We start from the raw sequence: 24,895 nt of genomic DNA, 5'->3' as shown, positions 1-24,895 counted from the left end.
CTGGGAGAGCTGAGGGTTAGTTTGTGAAGTGTTGAACGTGTCATTTACCCTGACCACACTACAAAACCTTGAGCAGGAGGATTGAGAGAAGCAGCAGATAAGAAGCCTTTTGAATACATAACAGCAATAAAATTAGAGATACTGGGTTCAGAAATAAGAGCATAATACACAAATGGGAGGGGATTACTCTCAAATCTTGGTTCCAATCAGCTAGCTGCTACACAGGTTGACCAGACAGAGTCCAAGGGGCAGATCTAGGTTGCTGTGTTTTCTGCTAAGACCACATAACAGCTCCTCCCAAGTGGTTGAAGCACAAGGGCCAAGATTTCCAAGAGTGACTAGTGATTTTGGGTGCTTGAGAGCCCTTAAAGGGGCCTGATTTTCAGAGGGTGTGTGCTCAGCACTTAGGAGGAGTCTCAATTTGGGCACCCAAAAATCAGTCACTCAATAGTAACAGAACACAACACTTTGAAAAAGTGCCCATGTTATGCAGGTCAGAGGACATGATCACAGTGGTTTCTTCTGGCCTTGGAATCTATGAAAATCTTGGCTAAACTGTCACCTTTGACTTTGGGTCAAAACCAAGGTGACACCAAGGAAGTCACAGCTTTGTGACTGTGAACCAGGAATCTCTTGGTGCCAACTGGCAAGGGGCATGGAGGTTACAATTGAGTCTGACTGTACATGGTAGCTCACCAAGAGAGCATCATACAATAAAAGCCTATGTCACAATGTAACTGTAAATGTGTGTATACATAACTCCTTGCATAGTATCCATATATACACTGAAAATATGTTCTCAAAGAATAGCTAGGCACTGGTCACCGACAAAAGGTGAAAAGTTTTCTGTCAGACAAGAGATGTTTACCTGTCTGCTTAAATTCAAATTAAGAATTACATGTTTCACAATGAGCCACCTATCACCAATCTGAACTGAATGCCAATGAAGGATTGTAAGAAGTGTCAAAGAGAAACTAACAGGAAGAGAACACCACCATATCACAGGTTTGTTCTTTGTGCCCCAAATACAGTAGAAGACACTTCCTAGGTGACAGATTCCAGCATAAGTGCACAACGAATTTGCTTCATGAAATTGGAATCTCAGCTAGTCTTGGCTGAAAAAGCTGGAGAGAAATTTGGGTGAAAAACTTCTTTAGACAAGACTGTAACTTGTCAAGTTTAGTCTTCAGAATCATATACTCTTTTATATGTAACCATTTCGCCAACATTTTTACTCAGTATCACTTGATTCTCTGTTCTTTATTCTTCTTTTCACTATAAATATAACTCAGTCCTGCGGTGCTAAGCTAAGAGGTGGCCCTGAGTTGACCCTGACAAGCTGGTGTGTCCTGTTCCTTTGGGAATTCTGAGTGTTCAGTGGATAAGGAGCTGGACATTTCAGGGAACACTTGGAGCTCTCAGGTTGGTGCGTGCCTATTGCTACCCGTACATACAGCACAAGGCTTGTGGGGTCTGGAAGGCTGTACTTGTGCTGCCAGAGGCTGGTGGTTTCAGGGAGCAGATCCACAGCAGGCCCAGACAAGACTTCCTTATGCTAAAAGCAGCCAATTGTGCAGGGCCTCACAATCCTGGGTCCCGTCAGAGTGGTTTCTTGTCATTAGGGCTAGGCGAATCCACACAGCTCTCCCCTTGATACTTAGAGCTGGTATCCCTGGTGCAGCAGCTGCAGACCGCGGAGCTTTAGTCAGCACATTCAGTTACCACCTTTCAAAAAGAGCTCCTGTACTGACTCGGGTTCCACTGGGGAGGCCTTAACGACAGGTGACTGTTCCCCTGGTTTTCCAGGCTGGCCAGGAACTCACCTCATCGAATGTCTTGTGTGGTCGGATAACCATCTGGGATTCATAGGTTCGGACCCGCACGAACTCGGGATCTTCTGGGATGCCTGGGTGCTCCACTGCTCTGGAATATATACAAGATGGGAAAGGGTATTTATAACCCTGGGTAACCCTTCCTGAGGTTAGCTTCAGACCTGGGTCTAAATGGACAGATGCTGACAGACTGTACTAGTCATCACATATGATAAAATCTAGACTCTCTCCGCAACGGTGAGAACCCAAGCTATTCTCAGAGAGCCTCTTGAAATTTTGCAGTCATTTAGAGAGGCTCCAACAGGCCATTTATAGTAATACCTAACTCACAGCGTTTTACAAAAGAGGGCAATATCATCCCTATTTTACTAATGGGGAAACTGAGGCAGGGACATGAAGTGACTTGCCCAAGTTCACACAGCCAGTCTGTGGAAGAACAGGAAACTGACCTGCCCTATTATCCACCCTGCCTCCCCTGCCATTGAGAAGGCATTTTAAAATAGTGTCTGTGTGTATATGAACCAGATATTGCTACGTATGTGACTAAAACACACACTAGATAGCCCTCTCCAGTATTCTCTCCTAACCCAGTGGTATCCAGATACTGGGCTCTTCCTCACCATGCTAGATATGACAGAAGGGCTTCTGACAAGGGACATGAGAAGCCCTGGCCTTTCCAATTTTGGAGCCACATCCCCCTGTGAAGCTCTCATTCTTTCCTCCACTACTGGATCAAGAACATCGCTCATCCTTCAGCCAGCAGAGCAGAGGCCATTCCATGGACCACAGGGCAGGAGGCTTGTGCAGCCATAGCAGAATCCGAGCACCATGCCTGGGCCTTGTGCTCAGTCAGTTCCAGCTTCCTTCATGCCCTCCTCCCACAAGCATCCCACTCGCTCTCTCCTAAACCTGGAAAGAACTTCTCACTCCTCTTCAAAAATCTCAAAGCCCACTTCCTCCAAACAACCTCCTCCACACCAACATAACAAAGAAGTGGAACACGATGCACACAGTGCAAAAAGAATAACTTCTTGATCTGTCACCATCTAAACTTCCCTCACTCCCATGCCCTTGTCTGCCATCAAACCTAGATTGGACGTGCCTCACGGCAGGGACAGCGTTTGATGGTCTATGCAGCAAACGTCAATAGTGCTGTATAAAGGCAGGATGGTACATATCCATGTAATTAGAGACTATATACTAGGGCATAGGCATAAGACTGAATTAAGGCTGCACTGAGGCTCTAGTGGAGACACTCTTTTGCCCTGCACCCAAGTTGGAACCTTTCTGCACTGTCCCCCTCCCAGGCCTGTCCTTACCCATGGCTCCTTGTCTCTGTCTATTCTCCTCACCCCCTCCAGACTCTATCCCCAGCCTCCTTGCCCAGCTATTCCAGTTCTCCCCAGGCCCATCTTCTCCCCCCTCAACGGCCTCCAGTCCTTCTCCCCCCTCCACCACCCACACACACTTCTCACTCCCACTGGCTCAGCCCCCTCCCTGCAGTCCCAGTCCCCACCCCTGTGCCAGCCTCCAGTCCCATACTGTTCCCCCACCTCCACTTCAAAGCTTCTTGTTCCAGCCTACTCCCCGTCACCCCCCAGGTCCAGCTCTTCCCCTCTCCCCACCACATTTGAGTCATGTGGCTTACTCCTTCACACTGGCTGGGTGCCAGCATGAGGGTCATTGAAATCTTGGGAGAAAGAAAGACTCCTTGCTCTCAGTTCTGGTGCCCAGCCCTACCCTGGCACAAAGCTGCCAATAACGGGGAGAGTCCAGCTTCACTCCCTCCAGCCCAGGGCTACCGGGTATTGCTTAGTTATACTGTGGAGATGGCACAAGCAGAGCCTGGTCAGCACTACGAGCTGAAGATGCTGGAGCATGCACAGTGCACATCAAATCTTCAGAGATTTTAGCTTACCAAAAAAAAAAAAAAAAAAAAAATCAAAGAAGTGTCTCTACTGAGTATGTGTGAACTAAGATTTTTCGAAGAGTTACAACTTGGCCAAATGAGGGCAGATTGTCACAGGCTCAGCAAAAGGCACATCCCTAATCTAAAGTCCACCCTTCCTGCCAAATTTCATGTCCCTCTTCCAAGATGCAGGAGCACAAGAGCTTTTCAAAGAACAGGTCATCAGAATTTAATATTACAAAACGTTTTTCCCCAAGCCTCATTCTCAGAAACAGCGGAACCAGCACCAGTCTCATTCCAGACACCCAGCACAGCAAATTTGAAAACAAGGTCTTATACTGGGAAGTGTCAGACAAATTTAATGATTTATAGGCATGGCTGGCAGCACCTATAACAACTCACTGACCCAAGCATGGCAAAGGCGCAAGGCCTACAAAAGAAACAATGCCAATGCTATCTTTGTCACAGTGACAGTGAGTCTAAGGACAACTACAAAGCTAGGTGTGACAGTGATCCATACCGTGACACCAGCACCATCAGATTGTTTTCCTGGTCCACGTTGTACCGCCGAACATACACGTAGTCCCGTGAATACATCGGGTACTAAAAGAACAAAGACATGCAAATCAGTCCCTTTTAACACCAGACAAGCCATAAGAAAGCAAGGGGGGTGAGAGAGGAAGGAAGGAACACTCACCGGGAAGTGAGTTACCCAGTGAATCACCTCCGAGCCAGTGGTCAGGTCTCTCTCAATCACATCCAGTTTGATGACCAGTGAATCCCATTTCTTCCTGTACTCAGTGTCCAGCTACAGAACAAGGGAAGAACATATGACAATTGTGTTATGGGGTGAAGCTGTAGCACATTTCTTGTATAGTCGAAGTTATGGCTGGAGGAGGTACCCGTCTTCCCCACCTTATAAAGGCAGAAGAATTAGCAGTTCCTTATACCTACCAAAAATAAAGACTGCTCTTGGGAGCCAGGGAGTATTACAGGAAGTTCCCCTAAGATACTCTTGCTGGGAAGAAACACACAGTGGCGGGGATGGCTACTGCAGCAGGGACACAGGACTTTATAGCTTTTCCCCTCTATAATGTTGCTTTGGGAAGCAGATGGTCTACTGAGGGGGACTGGGGATAGAAGGCCCTAGAGGTAGACTCTAGAGGCCTACGACAGACCATCACACGGAAAACAATGTAGGCCAATACTAGAATCTTCTTGGTGACGCACTCTCATTCCACTTACACAGAAAAATGGTAAAATAAAAAACACTGCATCACCTGTAGACAAACACTTTTCATAAAATGATCACTCCAGATCTGACCTCTCAGCCCTTGTCCTCAAAGAAAACCTGCACAACGCCTTCAAAATACGAGCTTGGGAGCTTAAATTCATAATTTTACTAGACATTAAAAAAAAAATCAGTCTGAAGACATACATTGGATTTATGGCTTATTACAACAAGCTGTAGTCCACTAACCCCCCCACCCCTTTTTTGTTCTATGACAGCAGAGGTGTTAACAGGCTACTTCACTTTGAATTGTTTCTTCCAATCTGTGTTAACTACTTATGCTAAACAATCTGTTCCACCCTGTATTTAGCTGTGATACTAACCCCTGGTCTCTGCTACAGTTAGGCTGATGTAAGGCAGCTTACATCAATCTAAGGCCTTGACAGTGTTGTTGACAAAACTTATGTCTATGATCAAAAAGTGCTATAAACAACATCACTATTGCACGTTCATACTACGTACCCTCTGTCAGCAGAGCAAGTCCACACTTGGTGCTTGCACCGACAGTGAGAGCAGTGCACTGTGGATAGCTATCGCACTGTGCTGCTCACCACCTTCTGCAGCTAGGACTTGTGGGAAGGTGGAGTGGATCGCAGCTCATCATGGGTGTGGGCTCAACATCCTATGATGCATTAATTTGTGTCCCAGTATTTCCATGGTCTTCTGACTGTATTTTGCGGTATTTTTCAACAGCTCCAGTTTACAGTGTGCCCATTTGTGTGCAAAGGGATGGATCCCACACTCCTCTCTACTGTTGTGGTCATGTGGTTATGAACACATCGCGGATGGACATACAGTATAGCACAAGCTCCCAATCTGAACAGGAATCAGAGTTGCCTGACCTGCTGCGTGCCATAGAAAGAGACCACCACCAGATTACTTTTGGCATTCACAGAGCAGCTGCACATAGTGGATTGTTGCTTTTGAGCTTGGAAAACAAGCACTGAGTGGTGGGACTGCATCCTTATGCAGGTCTGAATGATGAGCAGTGGCTGCAGAAAGCCATCTTCCTGGAATTGTGTGTGGCGCTTGCTCCAGCCCTGCAGTGCAAGGATACCGAGATGAGAGGAGCCTGCGGCGATGGCAGTATGGAAGCTGGCAACTCCATCCAGTTGGTTGCAAATCAGATTGGATTAGGAAAGTAGACCGCGGGGACTGCGTTAATGCAAGTGTGCAAGGCCATTAATTGCATCCTGCTATGAAGGACCATGAAATGTGCATGACATAGTGAATGGTTTTGCAGAAATGGGATCCCCTAACTGTGCCAGGGTGATAGATGGAATGCATATTCCCATTTTGGCCCTGGACAATCTTGCAACGGAGTACATCGTAGAAAGGGCTACTTCTCCAGGGTATTGCAGGCTCTTGTTGATCACTATGGGCATTTCACTGACATCAATGCGGGGTGGTCTGGGAAGGTGCATGACGCAAGCATCTTAAGGAACACTGACCTGTACAGAAAGCTGAAAGCAGGGACTCTCTTTCCAGACCAGAAGATTCCAGTGGGGACGATGAAATGCCCAGACTGACCCTGGGAGACCCAGCGTACCCCTCACTCCCACGGCTCATGAAATCTTACATGAGAAACTCGGACAGCAGCAAGGAGCGCGCCAACATAGACTGCATAGGTGCAGAAAGACCATGGAATGTACATCTGGCAGATTAAAAACATGCTGGTGATGCCTTTATGGCAGGTAAGATCTAAGTGAGGAAAACATTCCAATGGTCATGGCTGCCTGCTCCATAATCTTTGTGAGGCTAAGGGTGAAAGGTTTGCCTGGGGTGGAGTGCTGAGGCAGATCACCTGGCTGCTGGTTTTGAGCAGGCTGATACAAGGGCTATTAGAGGGGCACAACAGGGGGCAATTTGAATCAGGGAGGCTCTGAGGCAATGTTTTGATAACGAGAACCAGTAATGTGTATTTCTATATAGCAATCTGCCATACTTCATTAATCGGAGTTTTGTTTGTTTACCTAATTCTTGACATGATTCCTAAGCAGGATTTGCAATAAGCAAATGATTAAACTCATGCCTATGTTTTACTACCAGTTGCAATCAATAGGTGTAGGGCACAAAGACTGGTTATCTTTCAGAGTGTGTTTTTATTAAACACCAATTAACACACACAAAAGGCTTGGTGGGAAGGGAGATATCAGTGAAGGACAAGGTAAGCTCTCAGAGCTGGGCATAAGTCCAACTACCATTTTGGAAGCTGTCTGAAGAGGTGGAGTGAACAGGATACCGAGATGTTCTGAAAAGTTGAAAGAAATGTATGGGAGGAGTTTGGGGAGGGCATGGAAGACAGTTCTGTATTGGCTGCATGGGGGAGAGCATGCATCTGTTCTGACTGCAGTGTGATTAGGGACTTCAGCATCTCTGTTTGCTCTTCCATGACTTATCATCTGCTCATGGGCCTTTTGAACGTATGCCTCATTCTTTCTGCCTCAGAGGATTGGAGCACCTTTCGGAACAGGTCTTCCTTGCTATGCCTTGGTTGCTTCCTTATCTGCCAGAGGTGCTCCCCCTGAAGGCCACATCTGCAGAAGCACAAGGAAAAATACACAAAAGCAAGATTGTTAGTTCATACACAGCACTGAATCATTACAGTAAAATACTCCTCTTGTAACATACCAATCACTTTCTCACTGACCCTTAGCAAGCACGCACCTTGCCAAACACAATAAACGCAGTGAGTTTGGCTTGAGTGGATAGGAGGCATTCAAGCTGCAGCAAAGAGTGTAGGTGATGTTTTAAGGGGATCAGTGCAGGGGAGTAGGGACAATATTGTAGATTCTGCCACCATTTTCCTCAGGCAGGGGTCACTGAAGCAGATATCACTCCTGAGGGTAAGCAAGGACACTAGGGTGCATCTACTGCACATGTGCTCCTTCAGACTTGGTCCCTATGCTGCTCACCCGTGTGCCTCTTTGGTCCCTGAACAAGTGACTGCCAAGTGGCGTGGGAAAATTTTCCTACAATGGGGGACGGAACAAAGGAGCTCTGCCAAGGAACCTTCAGCAGAAGATTGGAGAGTACCTCCAAGGAAGTTTCCTAGAGATCTCTGGAAGATTCCTGTGAAATCTCAGTGTGCATCACACTGTTCCACCACGCTGCTTAGCTGCGCAGGGTAATTTGGAACACGCTCAAACTCAGCTAGTCTTGTACATTTCTATCCCTTCACCCACTTCTCCAGTATACAAAGCAAAGGGCAGCTGCACGTCATATAACCAAGCAGCATCAACTCAAAAAGATCACTTACCGGGGGCTCCTCTCCTTCTTACTCGCTGGAAAGGGACTGCTGGGACTGGCTAGACACTTCCGAAGTGGAGAAGAGTTCCTGACTTGCCGCGCCACCTGACAAACAGCTGTGGGCTCCACATTGTCCTACAACTCCACCTCCTCATCCATGACTTCGTCCTTGGGGTTAGGTCTACTGTCTGCTGCCTCCAGCCCTGCCAAGGTACCCAGGGGACTACTGGCGGTGGGGTTGTGGTCAAGGATGGTGTTCGGCTCCTTAGAGAAGCAGCAGGTCTTCGGCACAGCACCGGAGCGACAGTTTGCCTCCCTTGCCTTCTTGTATGCCTGCCTTAGCTCCTTTACCTTCCCTCTGCACTGCAGTGTCCTGATCGTAGCCCTTATCACACACACCACAAGAAATCTCCCCGTAGGTATCCAAGTTCCTACGGCTGGACTGCAGCTAGGACAGGACAGCTTCCTCTCCCTATATACACAGGGGATCCAACAGCTCTGCTATGGTCCAAGTGGGAGAGCGTTTGCTACTTGCAGCCGCCTTGGTCAGCTGGGAAGATGCGAAGTGAGCTCTCCACACTGAGCAAACAGGAAGTAGAATTTCAAAAATTCCTAGGCCTTAAAAGGGGGATGTTTGCGTACCTGGCTGCAGGGCAGTGGAGTTCGAATTACTGACCAGAGAAGTCAGGATAGGCATTGTGGGACACCTCCTGGAGGCCATTTACAGCAAACAAAACCAAAATGTGATGTCTACACTGACGCTGTCATTAAAACTTTGCCGCAAAAAGCTCTATGCCTCGTCAAGGTGGTTTTATTTTGTTGACAAAACAGGAGGGTTTTGTCAGCAAAAGTAGCATTGTAGTGTGTACACCTCCACTGTTTTGTCAACAAAAGCTACACAATTTTTGTTGGCAAAAGGCAGACAAGGCCTAAGGCAGCTTATCTCGACCTAACTATGTCCGTGTCTACACTACAGCCTTGCTCCCACTGAGGTAAGAGCCCTACTACACTGACATAACTGCACCTCCACGAGAGAGGCATGGGGCTTATGTCTATGTAGTTAGGGCGACAGTGTCTGTGTAGACACTGCATTCCTTACGTCGGCTGTTGGCTGGCTTGTCAATTTCACGGCTCCTCTGGACGCTCTCCCGCTGACATAGTTACCGCCATTCATTGAGCTGCTTTTATTATGTTGACAAGAGAGATCTCTCCCAATGGCATAATGCAGCTACGCGAGTGCCCTTACAGCTGTGCCGCTGAAAGCTTGTAAGTGTGGACATGGCCTCAGTCGATGCAGTGCCAGTGTAGACACCAAGTTGCTTGCATCGATTGTTTCTGCCTTTCAGAAGCTATTCCACAATGCCCCACACTGACAGTTCAATCGGTGCAAGCGCTCCTGGTGAAGATGTGCACCGCTGACACAAGGAGCGTAGTGTGGACATGCAAAAGTAGTTTAATTACTGTGGTGGCTGTAAGTCAATGTAACCTTGGGTCAATTTAACTTTGTAGTGTACACTTGCCCTCGGCACCTTTCCCAGACCTAAAGAGCAGCTCTGTGCAGATCAAAAACTTCTCTTTCACCAACAGAAGTTGGTCCAATAAAAAAAAAAAAGATATTACTTCCCTCAGCTTGTTTCTCTAATACTAGGTTGTGCCAGCAGTGAGGTGGGATATGAGAGCAGTGTGGGTTTAAAGGACAGGTTTGGCAGCATTAACAATTGCAACTCTGGATATTCTTGCTAGCCATATAAAATGTTCAATCCCTTTTTTGAATCTTGCTGAGTTTCTGGCCTCAACTTCCTATGGCAGCAGGTTTCACAGTCTAATTATGCATTATATGGAAAAGTATCTTTTATCCAGAATTCATGTCTCCTGAATCCAAATGCCATGCCCTATCTGCTGGACCAGGATAGCTACCATGGAGGAAAACAGAGTCAACTAGTTTAAGCAGCTCTATCTTGTCAACTATTTTTGATTCACCAGAGAAGACATACACCTCTACCTCGATATAATGCTGTCCTCAGGAGCCAAAAAATCTTACTGTGTTATAGGTGAAGCTGCATTATATCAAACTGGCTTTGATCCACCGGAGCACGCAGCCCCCCGCCCCCCCCGGAGCACTGCTTTACCGCGTTATATCCGAATTCGTGTTACATCAGGTTGCGTTATATCAAGGTAGAGGTGTACCAGGTAATAAATGTGGGGAGGGAGCATGAGGTTCATACGAGGGATTTACTTAACGACGGATCCTAAAGAGATTACCAGCCAGACAAGGCATAAAGCTAACAGGAGGTAAGCAGAAGCTGTATACATATGTAAAGCCAAATAGGTCCACTGCCAGGTGAACGACAGTTGGATTGTTAACACAGAGCAAATCATCCCCCTGCAGGCATCACAACAAAGCAAGCTCTGGGACCTGCATGCAGTGGCTGCCACTTCTCTGCCCCTTCTATGTGGATGTTCTGTTAAATGCTGTGGGTAGAGTTGTATTTTATTTCCACCACATCATGCATCCTGGAATTAGAGATATGGGCCCAGAAACACTCACCTGCACATTGAAGAACTGCCTGGGAGTCACATCTGTATATGTCCCAAAGACTGCAGTAAAGGGAAACAAAAAAGAGTCTTGAGACCACAGGTATAAGCCAGTTTGTATCTCAGTTCAATGGGATCACATGGGAAAGGTCTTTTCCAGAAGCTGCTATCAGGGCTGGAATCACACTACAGAGGGGAGGAGAGGCCGTGACTGGAGAGAGACAATATGGGGGAGGATAGAGATTCCAGTGAAAAGCTGGGAGAGGGAGCAGCGTGATGTCAGGAGAGGAAGAAGGAAGTAGGTTTTAGGACAGGCCACACTGAATTATTGCTCAGCATTTAAGAGCCAGGCACACCATGCAGCATCTGAACAGGCATCATACCATGACTGACAACACACATGGTTAGGCAAGGGGGAATGGAGGAATTACCTCTGTACTGATACAGGTGGGTCCCTTCTATTGGACGCCTCCACAACTTGAAGTGTTTCTTGTCCATCACCATCTCCCAGGGATGCTCCTCGCGAGTGGCTGTTATATCCACATGGGTTTTGGGACCCAGCTTCTGGTGCTCTCCCCCGCTGCCATGGAACAGCCTGGAGACTTCCTCCATGTGCTTCATCTCCTCTGCAGACCTGGGGTGGGAACAGAGAAAAGACTGTGCTAGTTAGTGCCAAAGCCCTGCTACAGAAGAGGCCAGGACCACCTAGTATTTTGCTACATACACAGCCTATGATGCCAGAAAAGCATTTTCTGGCTTCATTTATCCCAGCAGCAGCCATGTTACAATAGGATTCCCCAAAGGTGCCAGCAATGGGCCCCACACTCCCTGGCCAAGGAAACAAAACTCAGAAGCCAGGCCGGGAATGGAACAGCAGCTCCACTGTATACTCTTTCCCTCTCTCTGGTAAGGGCTCTTCATGCTGCCCGCTAGGCTTGGCAGGATTCCAAGTGAAAGCATTGATGGGGATTGCAAAGACCTTTTCTTGGGGAGAAGAGAAGGGAAAAAGGGTCACAGTGGGGCAGCCATTAATGGCAGTGCTGCTCCTTAGGAAGCCAAACTGCCTGTGGAGGGGGAGGCAACTACAAAGGAGTCTGGTCCTTGTACAGATGGACTGAAGCTTTCCATGAGATCAGAAATAAATACTTTCCCCTTGAGAAAGATAGACTCAGCAAGAAGTATTTCCTAGAATTCTCTATGCCAGGGGAAAATGATTTGGCCTGAGGGCTGCATCGAGTTTTAGAAATTGTATGGAGAGCCAGTTAGGGCAGCTGTGCCTCCTCAAACAGCCAGGTATGGCCCAACCCCAACCCCCATCCACCCCTCCCCCCCAGGACTCCTGCCCCATCCACACACACCCCAGGCATCACCAGCTGCCTTTCAAACGGCAAAGGCACATTCAACTATCATTCTCCACCTGCTGAGCCTGTAGCTGAATACCCCTTGCTGCTGTTGAGGTGGATGGTTTGATGAGCCACACGAGTAAGAGGTAGTCTGGGTCTCCCAGGATTACTATTGGCATTTCAACATCCCCAACGGTAATCTTCTTGTCTCAAAAGAAAGTCCCTGCTTGCAGCTTTCTGAACAGGCCTGTGTTCTTAAACCACGCATCATGCACCTTCCCCGACCAGCCCATGTTGATATTGGTAAAATGTCCCCAGTGATCCACTAAGCTTGCAATACCATAGAAAAGTAGCCCTTTCTGTTGGTGTACTCTGTGGCAAGGTGGTCTGGTGCCAAAATAGGGATATGCATTCCATCTATTGCCTCCCTTCCCCTCCCGCCCCGAGTTTGGGAACCCCATTGCTGTAATACTATCCACTATATCCTGCACACTGCCCAGAATCACAGTCCTTCATAGCAGGATGTGATTAATGGCCTTGCACACCTGCATCACAGCAACCCTCATGGTCTATTTCCCAATACCAAGTTGATTCTTGACCGATTGATAGCAATCGGTCATTGCAAGCTTCCACACAGCAATGTCACTTGCTTCTCCATTGTCAGTGCAGCTTTCATTTTGGAGTCACTACGCTGGAGGGCTGGGGCAAGCTCCACACACACTTCCAGGAGTGTGGCCTCGTGCATCCAGAAGTTCTGCAGCCACTGTTTGTCATCCCATATCTGCACAATGATGCAATCCCAGTCAGTCAGTGCTTGTTTCTCAGGCCCATAACTGACACTCCACCATCTGCGGCTGCTCCGTGAATGCTAACAATAACCTTGAATTGTATCTTATGTCCCACAGAAATCAGACTTCCAAGGCATCATCTTGTTCCCTGCGACGTCTCTGGCGGCTCTGCAAATACTGCAGGATCAGGCATACTGTGCTTGGAACACTCATCACAGCAGTGCAAAGCTGTATCAGATTCATGCTCCTCACAGATATGGCAAACATGGGGCTTTTGGAAAGAGGTGCAGAACATTATAGGATGCAGATAAAATTATGGGAGGGAGAAAACTGCCTCAAGGGACATTGGGAACATGGTTTCAATCAACCCTGCATGACTTGTTTGCCTCCATGAGGCATTGCAAAGCCTTCCCGAAACACCCTGCGCTAGATGGCAGCAAGTTGCACAGTGGGATAGCTACCCAAAATGCACTGCTCTTTGCATCGATGAAAGCGCTGCTAGTGAGGATGTGCACTGCCAACACAGAAAGCATAATGTAGACATGCAAGAGTGATTTTAATTACTACAGTGGCTGTATGTCAACGTACTTACGTTGACTTAATTCTGCACTGTAGACTTGCCCTAAGTCTCCTCATGTATTCGTTATGCAGAAAGCCCTTAGAAAGCTGCCCAGGCTGGCCCCTGCAAGATATCTTATTGGAGCCAGCAGTAGGGGGATGGTGCTTCCCTGATGGCAGCATCTTTGGTAGCCAAATATTACAGAAGTGTTAGTGCAACTCTAGCAGATAAGAGACAAAGTGTTTAATTCTGGTACATTCATACTACTGCAGTGGTACAGTAACACTTCCAAAGATCCACTGACTTTACTGTGCAGCCAACCTTGCCATTTCCTTCAAGTACACTAAGAGTCATTCCGGTTGCGGCTGCCATGCCAGTAGCTCACGGGCTCTCTGACTAATCCAGTCACTTCCTGCAAGTGAACCATTCTCACTCCTTAACTATGCTCAGAGTGGCTCTAAACCGGAGTTGACATGAGCCCTATCAATGCCAACACTTGCACTGCTGCTACTAGTGCTACTGCACCAGGGTGAAATGTTTGCAAAAAGCCCTAATGAAAACAAGGCCTAGGGTTCCTTGCACCTTCTTCTAAAGCAGTGGTCACCAACCCATTGATCACAAGCAATTGGTCGATCCTGGGGACTCCCCCAGTCGATTGTAACAGGGCTGCTGCTAAGGCAATTACCCTGCCTGCTGTGGTGCAGCCCCACACCACTCCTCACTCCAACATCAACTGGCAGCCAGCTCTGGGCTTTAACATCACATAGTGACATCAAACCTGTCCTGCACACTCTACACCCCCCCAATGATCTGACTATCCCACCTGGTTCAGGATCTTGGTCCTTATCTTCAAAGGCCATAATAGTTTAGGAATGGGATAGTCACAATCGGATCATGACCATGGTCATCCTCTCCCTCCCATGGCACAGTAGTCCTGCACATTACAAGGAGAGAGGTAGTCTCCTGCACAATCTCAAAGACCAGTGCAAGATTATGGAACTCATTGCCACTTGATTTAAAAACTATTGCAAGCCTCACTTCCTATTGCAAAAGCAAGGCACACACTGCCTGCTTTGACTAATAAAAGAATTGTGCAACACTCAATTTTCCCCTTGGGGAGAGGAGAGGAATGGAAAAGGCACCATGTGCAACAGAGGCCAGACACATGAATTTATGTACCTCTGGAAGATGCTCAGATTCCCCCAATGATTGGTGCGATACAAGTACCTAAGCAGAGCAGACACTACATAACAGTTTTGACAAAGGAGTCAACCCGCGATTAAAGCATTAAAGATAGGAAACAATTAAAGCCAATCAACATGAGATTATATAAAATAGATCACATCAAACTAACTTGATATCTTTTTTGATGAGATTGGCTGAAAAAAGTTAGTGTTGATGTACCTTCTGTAAGGCATTTGACTTGGTACTACATGACACTTTGAATAAAAAGCTTGAATGATATAAAATTAAATTGACACAAATTAAATGGATTAAAAACTGCCTAACTGATAAGTCTCAAAAATGTATCTAAATGGGGAACTGTCATCAAAAGGATATATTTCCAGTAGAGTCTTGCAGGGATCAGTTCCTGTATGGTTTAACTACGTTTTTATCAATTATCTGGAAGAAAACAGAACTATCAGTGATAAAATTGGCAGCTAATTTAGGGAAGAGGTAAGTAATGAAGATGACAGGTCACTGTTTCAGCATTGCTTGGTAAACTGGGTGCAAGCAAACCATATGCATTTTAATATGGCTAAATGTCAATGTATACATCTAGGAACAAAAAACATAGGCCACACTTACAGGATGCGGGACTACCCTGGGAAGCAATGACTAGCAAAATATTTGGGGGTCATGGTGGATAATCGGCTGAACGTGAGCTTCCAATCTTATGTGGTGGCCAGAAGAGCTAATGAAATCAATGAAGAGAGGACTCTTGAGTAGGAGTAGACAGGTTATTCCACTTCTACATTTGGCACTGGTATGACTGCTGTTGGAATACTGTGTCCAGTTCTGGTGCCCATAGTTCAAGGATGTTGACAAATTGGAGAGAAGAGCCACAAGAATGACTAAAGGATTAGAAAGCGTGCCTTACAAGTGATATACTGAGCTCTTAAAGTCTGTTTAGCTTAACAAAGAGAAGGTTAAGCAGTGATGTGATTAGTTTAAGTATCTAGATGAGGAATGAATATTTGATCATGGGCTCTTCAGTCTAACAGAGAAAGGTAGAACACAATACTCCAATGGCTGGAATTTGAAGCTAGACAAATTCAGACTAGAAATAAGGTGTGCATTTTAAATAGTGAAGGTAATTAACCAGTGGAACAATTCACCAAGAGTCTCAGTAGATTTTCAATCTGACAATTTTTAAATCGAGACAGGATGTTTTTCTGAGAGATCTGCTCTAGGAATTAACTCAGGGAAGCTCTCTGGCCTGTGTTATACAGGAGGTCAGACTAGATCAGGGGTAGACAACCTATGGCACGGGTACCGAAGGCGGCACACGAGCTGATTTTCAGTGGCACTCAGACTGGCCACCGGTCCGGGGGACTCCGCATTTTAATTTAAATTTTAAATGAAGCTTCTTAAACATTTTTAAAGCCTTATTTACTTTACATACAACAGTAGTTTAGTTATATATTATAGACTTATAGAAAGAGACCTTCTAAAAATGTTAACATGTATTACCGGCACGCGAAACCTTAAATTAGAGTGAATAAATGAAGATTCGGCACACCACTTCTGAAAGGTTGGCGATCCCTGGACTAGATGATCATAATGATCCCTTCTGGCTTGGAATCGATGAATCTTATTTAATTGAAGGGAGAGTTGTAGGTAGGCAGGATGTAGTTACCCAGAACAAAGTTTAGCCAGGACAGCAGGGAGACTAAATTGCCTTAAAAATTCCCTTTTCATTTTTTTTATTTTGGAGGGAGGGGAAAAGCCTGGCTGCAGTTTGTATTTCTATAATCATATAAGTCACTTCTGACCTTGGCACCAGACTTCAGCAGGCACCTGGAACAGATAAAGCGTTCACAAAAGCAACTTGGCAGAATCAGTTTAGAAGGTTCTCAAACCAGGCCTCTCCCTTCCTGGGTCACTGTTTGCCTTGTAGCAACCTGCAAAGGTCAATCAAAGTGCACAAATTACCAATGCGAGGCAGCAGCCTACATTTCCCTATACGGAACCTGTGCTAAAGTAATTTCTGGCTGGCAAATAAATGCTCTGGCTGCATTGCTAAGGTGCAAACTGGACGCAGAATGAGTAAGTCCCTGTTGCAGCATTTACAACCTAAAAATAAACCCACGAGTACAGCAGACGTGTAAATCTTAAGAGCTTCCAAACAAAATTCCAGGAGTTCTGCATTTCATGGTTGGGAATTTCTGGTTCCCTGGTGGCGGAGGGGGGGGGAGGGAAGGAGACGAACAAACTCCCTGGACAATTTTTGCAGACACTTTTCATCTATCACTCCATAGATAGAACCATTAGTGAAGCACTCATCTCCAGCATATAGTATTTCCTACAGCACATCCCACATGACCTGATGGGCAGCTAACTTGGGGATAGTCAGGTTTCAAGACTTGATGCTTCCAGTATCTGAAGGCTCAGCAGTGGAAGCTCCCAAATATAAGGAGTCCATGGACTTACGATGCCCAACTTACGTCAGACGCTTTTCAATTTTACTGCCCATTTTGCCCTTACGACACTTGATTTGGTGCTCGATTTGCACAGTTTGCTTGACATCACTTCCTGGTTGAGTTATACTAGTATTGAGATGGAAGGGGTCACTTCTGATTGGCTTCAAGGCAGCAGGGTAGCTTATTGATGCTTGTTTTTTATTGGCTCTGCGCCCTGGGCTCAGCCAATCAGAAAGCTTGAATAGTGATTGGCTGAGGCTCAGCATGTGCGCCGTTCTCCCTGGCTTTCTGAGCCTGTGTTGCTGGCATTCTGAGCAGCGTATGAGTTTACATGTTTATTTGAATGCTGTTTACAAACTACAGTGTACAGTAAATACACTGATGTTCCAATATTAGTCACCTATGATTTCATTTAGTACAAAGATCTGGGCTATTGCGGTGAAAATAGTGTATCAAGCCTTGGTTCAGCCCCTTCACACCATTGATTCCTATGGGAAAAGCGGTTTCGACTTACGACACAATTTGTTCCTCAGAATTGCGTTATAAGTCTGAGGACTCCCTGTATGTAACAGATGACGTCACTTGCACTCTGAATATATATCAGATCATCTGTACACCATGTTCAACTCTCTCCATTACATCATTACATCCTCAGCTGTGGCTAAGGTCTGCCACTATTCCCAAACAGTCCATTTAGAAAAAGCATGCAAGATGATAATCAGATGCTACTGTAGAAGGACAATATGGGGGGGGGGGGGGGAAGAGAAGAGAAGAAGAGAAACATGATTTCTAATGAATATTCAGTACAGATCTACTTGAGATGTTGTTTAATAAAAAAACACAACAACCTTAACTCAGGCTCTTTTCCAGCCAGTCATTTATTCTCTGTAAAAGGCCTCACATCAGCACTAAGTTAGTATTAAAGGCCTGAGTTCTAGAACCAAAGACACTCAGTTCTCTAGTGACTGTCCACAAAGCACCTGCTAGAGGCCCACAGAGGGGGGGGGGGTCTGCAGGCAGAAAGGGGGGGTCCCCACTTGCTCTGGACCAGGGCTCCACAAACCTCTAATCCGCCTATGCCTATAGAATAGGTAGTAATTTTGGATTGCTTGCTCATTATTTAAAAATAAGTTTATATATAGCTTAGTGCTGTACTGTACATAGGAAAAAACCTTATGTTCTTTACATTTCTTCCTAACATGATACTCACTGCATGCTGAGACCCTTAAATTGCCCCTTTTCAGAAGTTACCACAGGATAATGCTGTCTTAAAATGTAACTACAAATTCTTGTCCGAGATCTTTATTTAGATTTGATACTATAACATCAGACACCCATTTGAAGGGTTTAGATCAGTTACTAATGAATAGATCTTTATTTTTATTCAAGCTGCTCTATAACTTAGAATATCAGGGTTGGAAGGGACCTCAGGAGTTCATTTAGTCCAACCCCCTGCTCAAATTTTTGCCCCAGACCACTAAATGGTCCCCTCAAGGACTGAACTCACAACCCTGGGTTTAGCAGGCCAGTGCTCAAACCACTGAGAACTTCATGAGAAATGTGACAGTAAAACAGGATTAGGCAGAGGAGCACATTCACATAAGAGTATTCAACTGACAGACGCCTGAGTGTTAAAATTGTAGCATTTGGAAGGGTACATGTAGGACCAGCAAGTAAAAGTGCAATCTCAGCACAGAACTAGAAGAGGGCTGCTGGGAGCCAAATAAAAAGGGTTTTGTTTTTTAATTTAAATCAGATTTTTATTTAAATCCAATACATTTTTCTTTTTTATAATTTCAAATTAAATTTGATATTGGTTTATATTAAGGTCTGAATTTATTATAATTTAAATAAAAATATTCAAATAGCACGTTTGCTGCTGAAGTTTTAAAGAAAGTCAAACTACTGAGCTGGTGCAAGTCACTGGCTAAGCACTTGGAACCAGAGTTTGAAGTGCTAACCCAGCTTTTGACAGCAGTAGACTCTTCTGCGCATGCAGAGAGAATGTTTGCTTCATTTCAGTTTATTCAAGTACGCCTCTACATTGATATAACATGAATTCAGATATAACACGGTAATGCAGTGCTCCAGGGAGGGGGGCTGTGCACTCCGGCAGATCAAAGCAAGTTCGATATAACAGTTTCACCTACAACGCGGTAAGATTTTTTGGCTCCTGAAGACAGCGTTATATCGGGGTTGAGGTGCAGTTCAGGTCAATAAATAGGTTGAAATCAGTTTCTCAACTTTGAATAGAGTTGAAAAAGTAAGAAAGCTTGTTTTCCTCTTCCAGTGTATGAATAAAAATGTGACATGAGGATGAGATTTACAAGTTCTGAAATCTTGAAGGACATGGTGACCAGAAACAATTCCTTCATTTAGTTTACTACAGATAATATTCCTTGGTTTAATAAACCAGTTACTGAAGACTATATTATGTTGCAAAACAACACGTTTTAATAGTTACCAACCAATGAGAATCAATCTTTCTTTAGGAAAATAAACAAGATTTACAAATGCAAAAGAAGATTAAAACTGATTATTTCAATCCAGGTTTTCTTCTTGCTGAACCATGATTTTAATCACATTTGATTTAAATCAATGCACCCGGATTCTCAGGTTCCTCTCCTGATTTTGTCGGCCTTCCTATTTGACCTCAATCTGTAAAATGGGAATGACACATTCACACCATTGTCAAGTGCTTTGAGGTCTCAGATGAAAAAATCCCAGCTGTGTGTGTGCTGGTGGTTGAACAGCATTTCAGAAGTAGATACCATACAGTTAAATAAACTAGTTTTTTAATCTGCTTTTTAAAGCTCCTACAATTCCCAGTTAAAATTAAGTGAAACAAACACTGAGCAAGGAAGTCTGTATGCCACTGATTTTATTGAAGAATCACTCCCCTCACAAGAAAGGGCAGAGCCATTAGTAATTTTTACAGTACTAGAAACTGGCTTTAAAGGTGGCCTGCAAAAGGAACCCCAAAAAAGGGGTTTTGCCTCACCCATTACTCCGTTGTTTGGCACTTCTTTATGATGTGAAAAAAAACTTCCATTTCTTTCTACACTTAAAAATGCAGGTCTTGTCTACCTCATCTACAACAACTAGTAAAAACCTATGACATCACAGACCTCAAGCAACTGAACCATGATAGAGAAAGTCAGATTTATTTTAAACAAACGCAAATAGCTTTGAACAACATATTCAACTCAATCTATAGAGTTAAAAAGGAGATATGACTCCAAATTAATTTCTTTTTCCAAACACTCCCCATTTTAGTTCTAGGAAGCCTCTTGGGTCAATGGCAATCCATGATAAACCAATTCATTTGGGGAAATAAGAAACTCAAGGTTTAAGCAATCTACTTTACAAAGGGGGGCATGGTAAAAGGGAGGCTTGGCTTAACCAAACATTAAGCATTATTATACCAAGATAGTCACATTAAAAACTTGATGTACTGGATAACACAGTATCAAACTTGTGGAATCAAACTTCTCATGATCCCCTGGATTGTAAAAAACCTACAGACCAACAACAGCAGATTAAAGTTATTTTATTTAAAATAACTTTAAATGTTTTGATAAGAAGTTTATGTATCCAAAACATGTTTCACATCAACAAAAAATCATTTATTAAACAGAGAGATAAACTGTAGTTAGTGAATTAAACTGATTTTAGGTCAGCCTGGGAAATTTTTCAAATATGCCTAAGTGAAAGTCACTGGAGCCCAAGTCTTGAAAATGGAAGTCTCCTAAATTACTTAGGCTGACCTACTGTGCCACATTTATACAGCATGACCTCAAAAGTTAGAATCAGGGGGAAAACACATCTGTCTTTATATAGAAAAGCAGCCTTTAACTCAAAGTTTTTGATAGAGGCTCATGGACTCAGCATATTTATTTTTTATTTAATGTTAAGAAATCATAGCAAATTTAGGCCTTAACATATTTTGTATTAAATTCAGATATTTTCAACAGGTTTTTTTTTTAATAAACAATTTAAACAAAATAAAAACCGATTTAACAAAATAATGGATTTTTATCCACTCTGGTGGGAAATTTTGGTACTAGAAAAACTTACTCATCAAGTCAGTTCTACAGAGAAGGAAAAAACATTACTTAGAAATGTGGTGGAACTTTCTGAAGTTTACTGGAGCAGTTTATTCCCTGCTACCAAACCTGATAGCAGTTTAAAAAAACAAGCCACGCTTTTAAAACTAAGGAAGGGAAAAGCCTCTTCAACAATCATCAACATTAAACTAAATATTAAGATATTAAAATAAGGAAAATAGATATGAAATAAAAGTAGAAAAGCTCACTATCAGAGTTTTAATGAGCCAACAGATTATGCATCTAAATGTAAAAAAAGAGAGAACAGAATTCAACTGACAAGACAGAAGAGGAAGACAGAAGAAAAGCATCAACCATAATGTGTGATTAATACCACAAACCTGAAGAAAATGACTGGTAGCTGGTCTCACCAATACAGCTTTAGGGACTTCCATAAACTAATTTATAGTTGCATATTTTTAAAAATATATATATTACATACAAAGTTTCATGAGTTTTCTGATACAAAAGAATGAATCTTAATAACTACTGTACACAGTCCCATGAGTAGCCTTGATGGTAAGCCTGATCCAAAACCCATCTAAGTCAATGGAAAAATTCCTATTACTTCACTGGGCATTGGATCAGGACCCACCTGCCTACCTGTTTACAACATTGGGTCCTAAGAGAACTCATGAAACCCACTTGAGCCCCTCAAAAAGAAATAGGAAAAAAACAGATAACATTCTTGGTATTTCAAATATATACAAAGCCATGAAGAGTTTTGTTTAACCTTTAATAGACAAAGTAGCAAATATGGGTGCAAATGGAAGGGTTATTTCACTTCTAAGAGTTCGTGATTTAACAGAGTGCATCTTTTCTTACAGGTTAAACACATATTATGCAAACAAGTTTAAACATCTGGATAAGATGGCACCAAGACAGGAATGGCCTGCAATCTCTGTACCTCCCTCAAATCCTTCATTCTACAGGCAGTTTCAAGCTAAAGTATATGACATATCACCCCCCATCCATGTTTCTGAGGCCCAATCAATCACAAAACCGTTAATCAGATATTTAAAACATGAACTGCCCCTACTCTTGTTATTAAAGAATGGATACATTTTAGATCAGAGGCTAGAGATGGAAAGGCTGTAGCCAGTCATCTCATCCATCCATCCCAGAATTATGGCCTTGATTTTCTAGTACATAAAGGCAGTGGCTCTCAGCCTTTCCAGACAACTATCCCCCTTTCAGGAATCTGATTTGCCTTGTGTACCCCCAAGTTACACCTCATTTAAAACCTACTTGCTTACAAAATCAGACAAAAATACAAAAAAAAAAGTGTCACAGCACACTATCACTGACAAATGTAGTCTCATTTTTATCATAATTATAAAATAAACCAATTGGAATATAAATTGTAATTACATTTCAGTGTACAGCATATAGAGGAGTATGAACAAGTCATTGTCTGACATCTCAGTTTGTACGAACTTCGCTAGCACTTTTAATGTCAAAGGCAAATCTCTGAAAGGTCTCTGCATGGGGGGGGGGGGGGAACTGCCTTAACGAGGGGCTCCTAGTGATACTTATTTTAAGGAACATGAGATCACAGGTTCCTCTTCCTGATCACGGTAACCCACCCCCGGGACCAGGGGCTGCTAGTGCCCTGGGGGGGGGGGGACACCCCAGAAAGACCCACCTTCGCAACTCCTCCTCCTGGATCCGCTCCTCTTCCCACAGGAAGACCCCGGTGAGGGCGGCCATCAGCTTGCAGGCGCTGGCGTGCCGGGCCTGGAACCTGCGCCACAGGCCGCTGAAGAGGCTCCAGCGCGCCCGCTCCGAGTAGATGTTCCCGTAGAGCTGCCCGATCTGCTGGGCCCGCCGCACCCGCTGGCCGGTCACGTAGCTGCACTGACTGGCCAGGAGGGACAGGAGGCTCTTCGGGCCGGGGCATTTCCCGGGCTCCCTCTGGAACCAGCCCAGCAGCCACTGGTAGCGGCTCCACAGGGCGGGCGCGGGCCCCGGCCCCGGGCGGGCCTCCCAGCGGGCGCAGTAGGAGTAGATGCTGGCGGGCGGCCTCCGCTGCAGCGGGTGGAACATCCCGCCCGAGCCGAGCGGCCTCCTAGCGCGAGAGAGCAGAGCCCGTTACCGCGCGGCCTCCACGCGCCCTCCGCTACCAAAGCCACCCCCCCACCGCCACCGCCACCGCCACCGCCGCCGCCGCCGCCGAGCCCCGCCCGGGCAGGAATCCGCCCCCGCACTCACCGCCTCAGGCCCAACCCTGCCGCCTACCGAGAGGTTAACCGCTACCGCGCGCCGCCGACCTCTCCCACGTGGGCCTGCCCGCCCGCCCCATTGGCCTCCCGCCGGCCGGCCCCGGCCGCCCATTGGTGCGCGGCCCCGTCTGTCTGTGGCGCACGCGCCGCCCCCCGGCAGGTTAGAGGGCACCGCCCCGCCTTGTGAGCCAGCGCGGGCGCCTTGGAGACGCAGGGGTCCTGCGCGGCAGCTCGTGGGCTGGCCAGGGAGCTGCCTGCGGCGGGGAGCGAGCTGGGGGGGTGTCTCCACGGCCCCCGCCCTGCAGCATCACCGCTTGTGCGCGCGGCCCTGGCACCCTCGCTCCCCGCGCGCTAGGGGTCAGTGCCCGTGTGGGTTCCGGGCAGGCAGCACATGGCCAGGCCAGCAGGCCGCCATCCCCCCTGAAGAGCGTCTCCAAACACCACTGCCCCAGGTGGGCAGCAGCCAGTCCCCTTCCTGAGCAGCTGCGGGTTCTCCCTCCCCTCTCGCTGGCTCGCTTCCTCAAGCCCAGATGTCTCCATATGCAGCCTGTCACTGAAGTCCTCATGGTCCTGGGTGCTTTGCAGTTGAGCCATCCCCTCCTACAAGGCTCTAGTCCAGGGGTCGGCAACCTTTACTATCAAAAGAGCCATTTTGCCCCCTCTTCCACTAAAGAAAAATAGTCTGGAGCCGCAAAACGTAACACTGCTTATAAACTTTTAAAAGTTTTAATCTTTTTTTAATTTTACCTGTTACAACAACAGAATACAACAAACAGAAGTGCAGTGTGCATGTGTAAGCCTATTTTGAAATAAATTAAACACTGAACTATGCAGGCCTTTTTGAGTCCTTCCCGTATTTGTGTAAAATTAAAATAAAACGTAGCCCACTTTAATATAAAAAAATATAGTTGCAGCTTAGCAGTTTTAAAAAAGTAAACATAAAATTAGGAACGTTTTTTGACAAGTCCATTTCAGTGTGCTCTCATCCTCTTCGGGTTTCTTTCTCGGCCAGCAATCAACCGAAGCACCTGAACATACAATAAAAAACTACATCAGCTCTGGGTCTGAAATAAATGTTTTTTTCTGAATAATAATAGCCTATTAAATGCTAGTGTTCTCACCTGTTTAATGTGACTTCTGTTTCTGAAGCTCGATGCTGATCTTCCCTATGTCGGGGCTGTAAGATGTGACTTTGATCTTCACACAGGACTGTAGGCTCTCATTTGTGAGGCGGGAGCGATATTTGGACTTTATGAAGTTCATGCTCAAGAAAACTTGCTCGCATAAGTATGTTGAGCCAAAGATGGACAGGACTCCAAATGCATACTTTTTCATGTTCATATACGTGTCGGGAATGGCACTCCATGTTTCAAAAACAAGTTTGTCAGGTTTGGGGAGGTTTTCAATATCATTCCAT

General features: G+C 45.4%; 1 protein-coding gene and 1 long non-coding RNA gene across 2 annotated transcripts in view; both read right to left on the bottom strand.

Moving 5' to 3' along the window:
- STARD7 (StAR related lipid transfer domain containing 7) overlaps positions 1-23,596 on the bottom strand; it is a 35,159-nt gene extending 11,563 nt beyond the window's left edge. Inside the window, exons 1-7 of the mRNA XM_039525155.1 lie at positions 23,495-23,596; positions 22,902-23,324; positions 11,248-11,450; positions 10,830-10,879; positions 4,439-4,549; positions 4,262-4,344; positions 1,824-1,923 (exon numbers count right to left, since the gene is read on the bottom strand). Of these exons, the coding sequence (XP_039381089.1) occupies positions 1,824-1,923; positions 4,262-4,344; positions 4,439-4,549; positions 10,830-10,879; positions 11,248-11,450; positions 22,902-23,302 (948 nt within the window). The 5' untranslated portion in view covers positions 23,303-23,324; positions 23,495-23,596. The remainder of the gene's footprint in view (positions 1-1,823; positions 1,924-4,261; positions 4,345-4,438; positions 4,550-10,829; positions 10,880-11,247; positions 11,451-22,901; positions 23,325-23,494) is intronic.
- Positions 7,115-10,817, bottom strand: LOC120398112. The gene is made up of 2 exons (XR_005594193.1): positions 8,292-10,817; positions 7,115-7,569 (listed from the first exon to the last, which is right to left on the bottom strand). It is a non-coding gene; the product is annotated as an uncharacterized LOC120398112 (long non-coding RNA).
- Positions 23,597-24,895: the final 1,299 nt, after the last annotated feature.

This window comes from Mauremys reevesii, linkage group 2 (genome assembly GCF_016161935.1).
Source record: "Mauremys reevesii isolate NIE-2019 linkage group 2, ASM1616193v1, whole genome shotgun sequence".
Taxonomy (NCBI): Eukaryota; Metazoa; Chordata; order Testudines; family Geoemydidae; genus Mauremys; species Mauremys reevesii.
The sequence above is the reverse complement of the archived record's forward strand: the minus strand, read 5'-3'. Positions and strand labels throughout refer to the sequence as shown.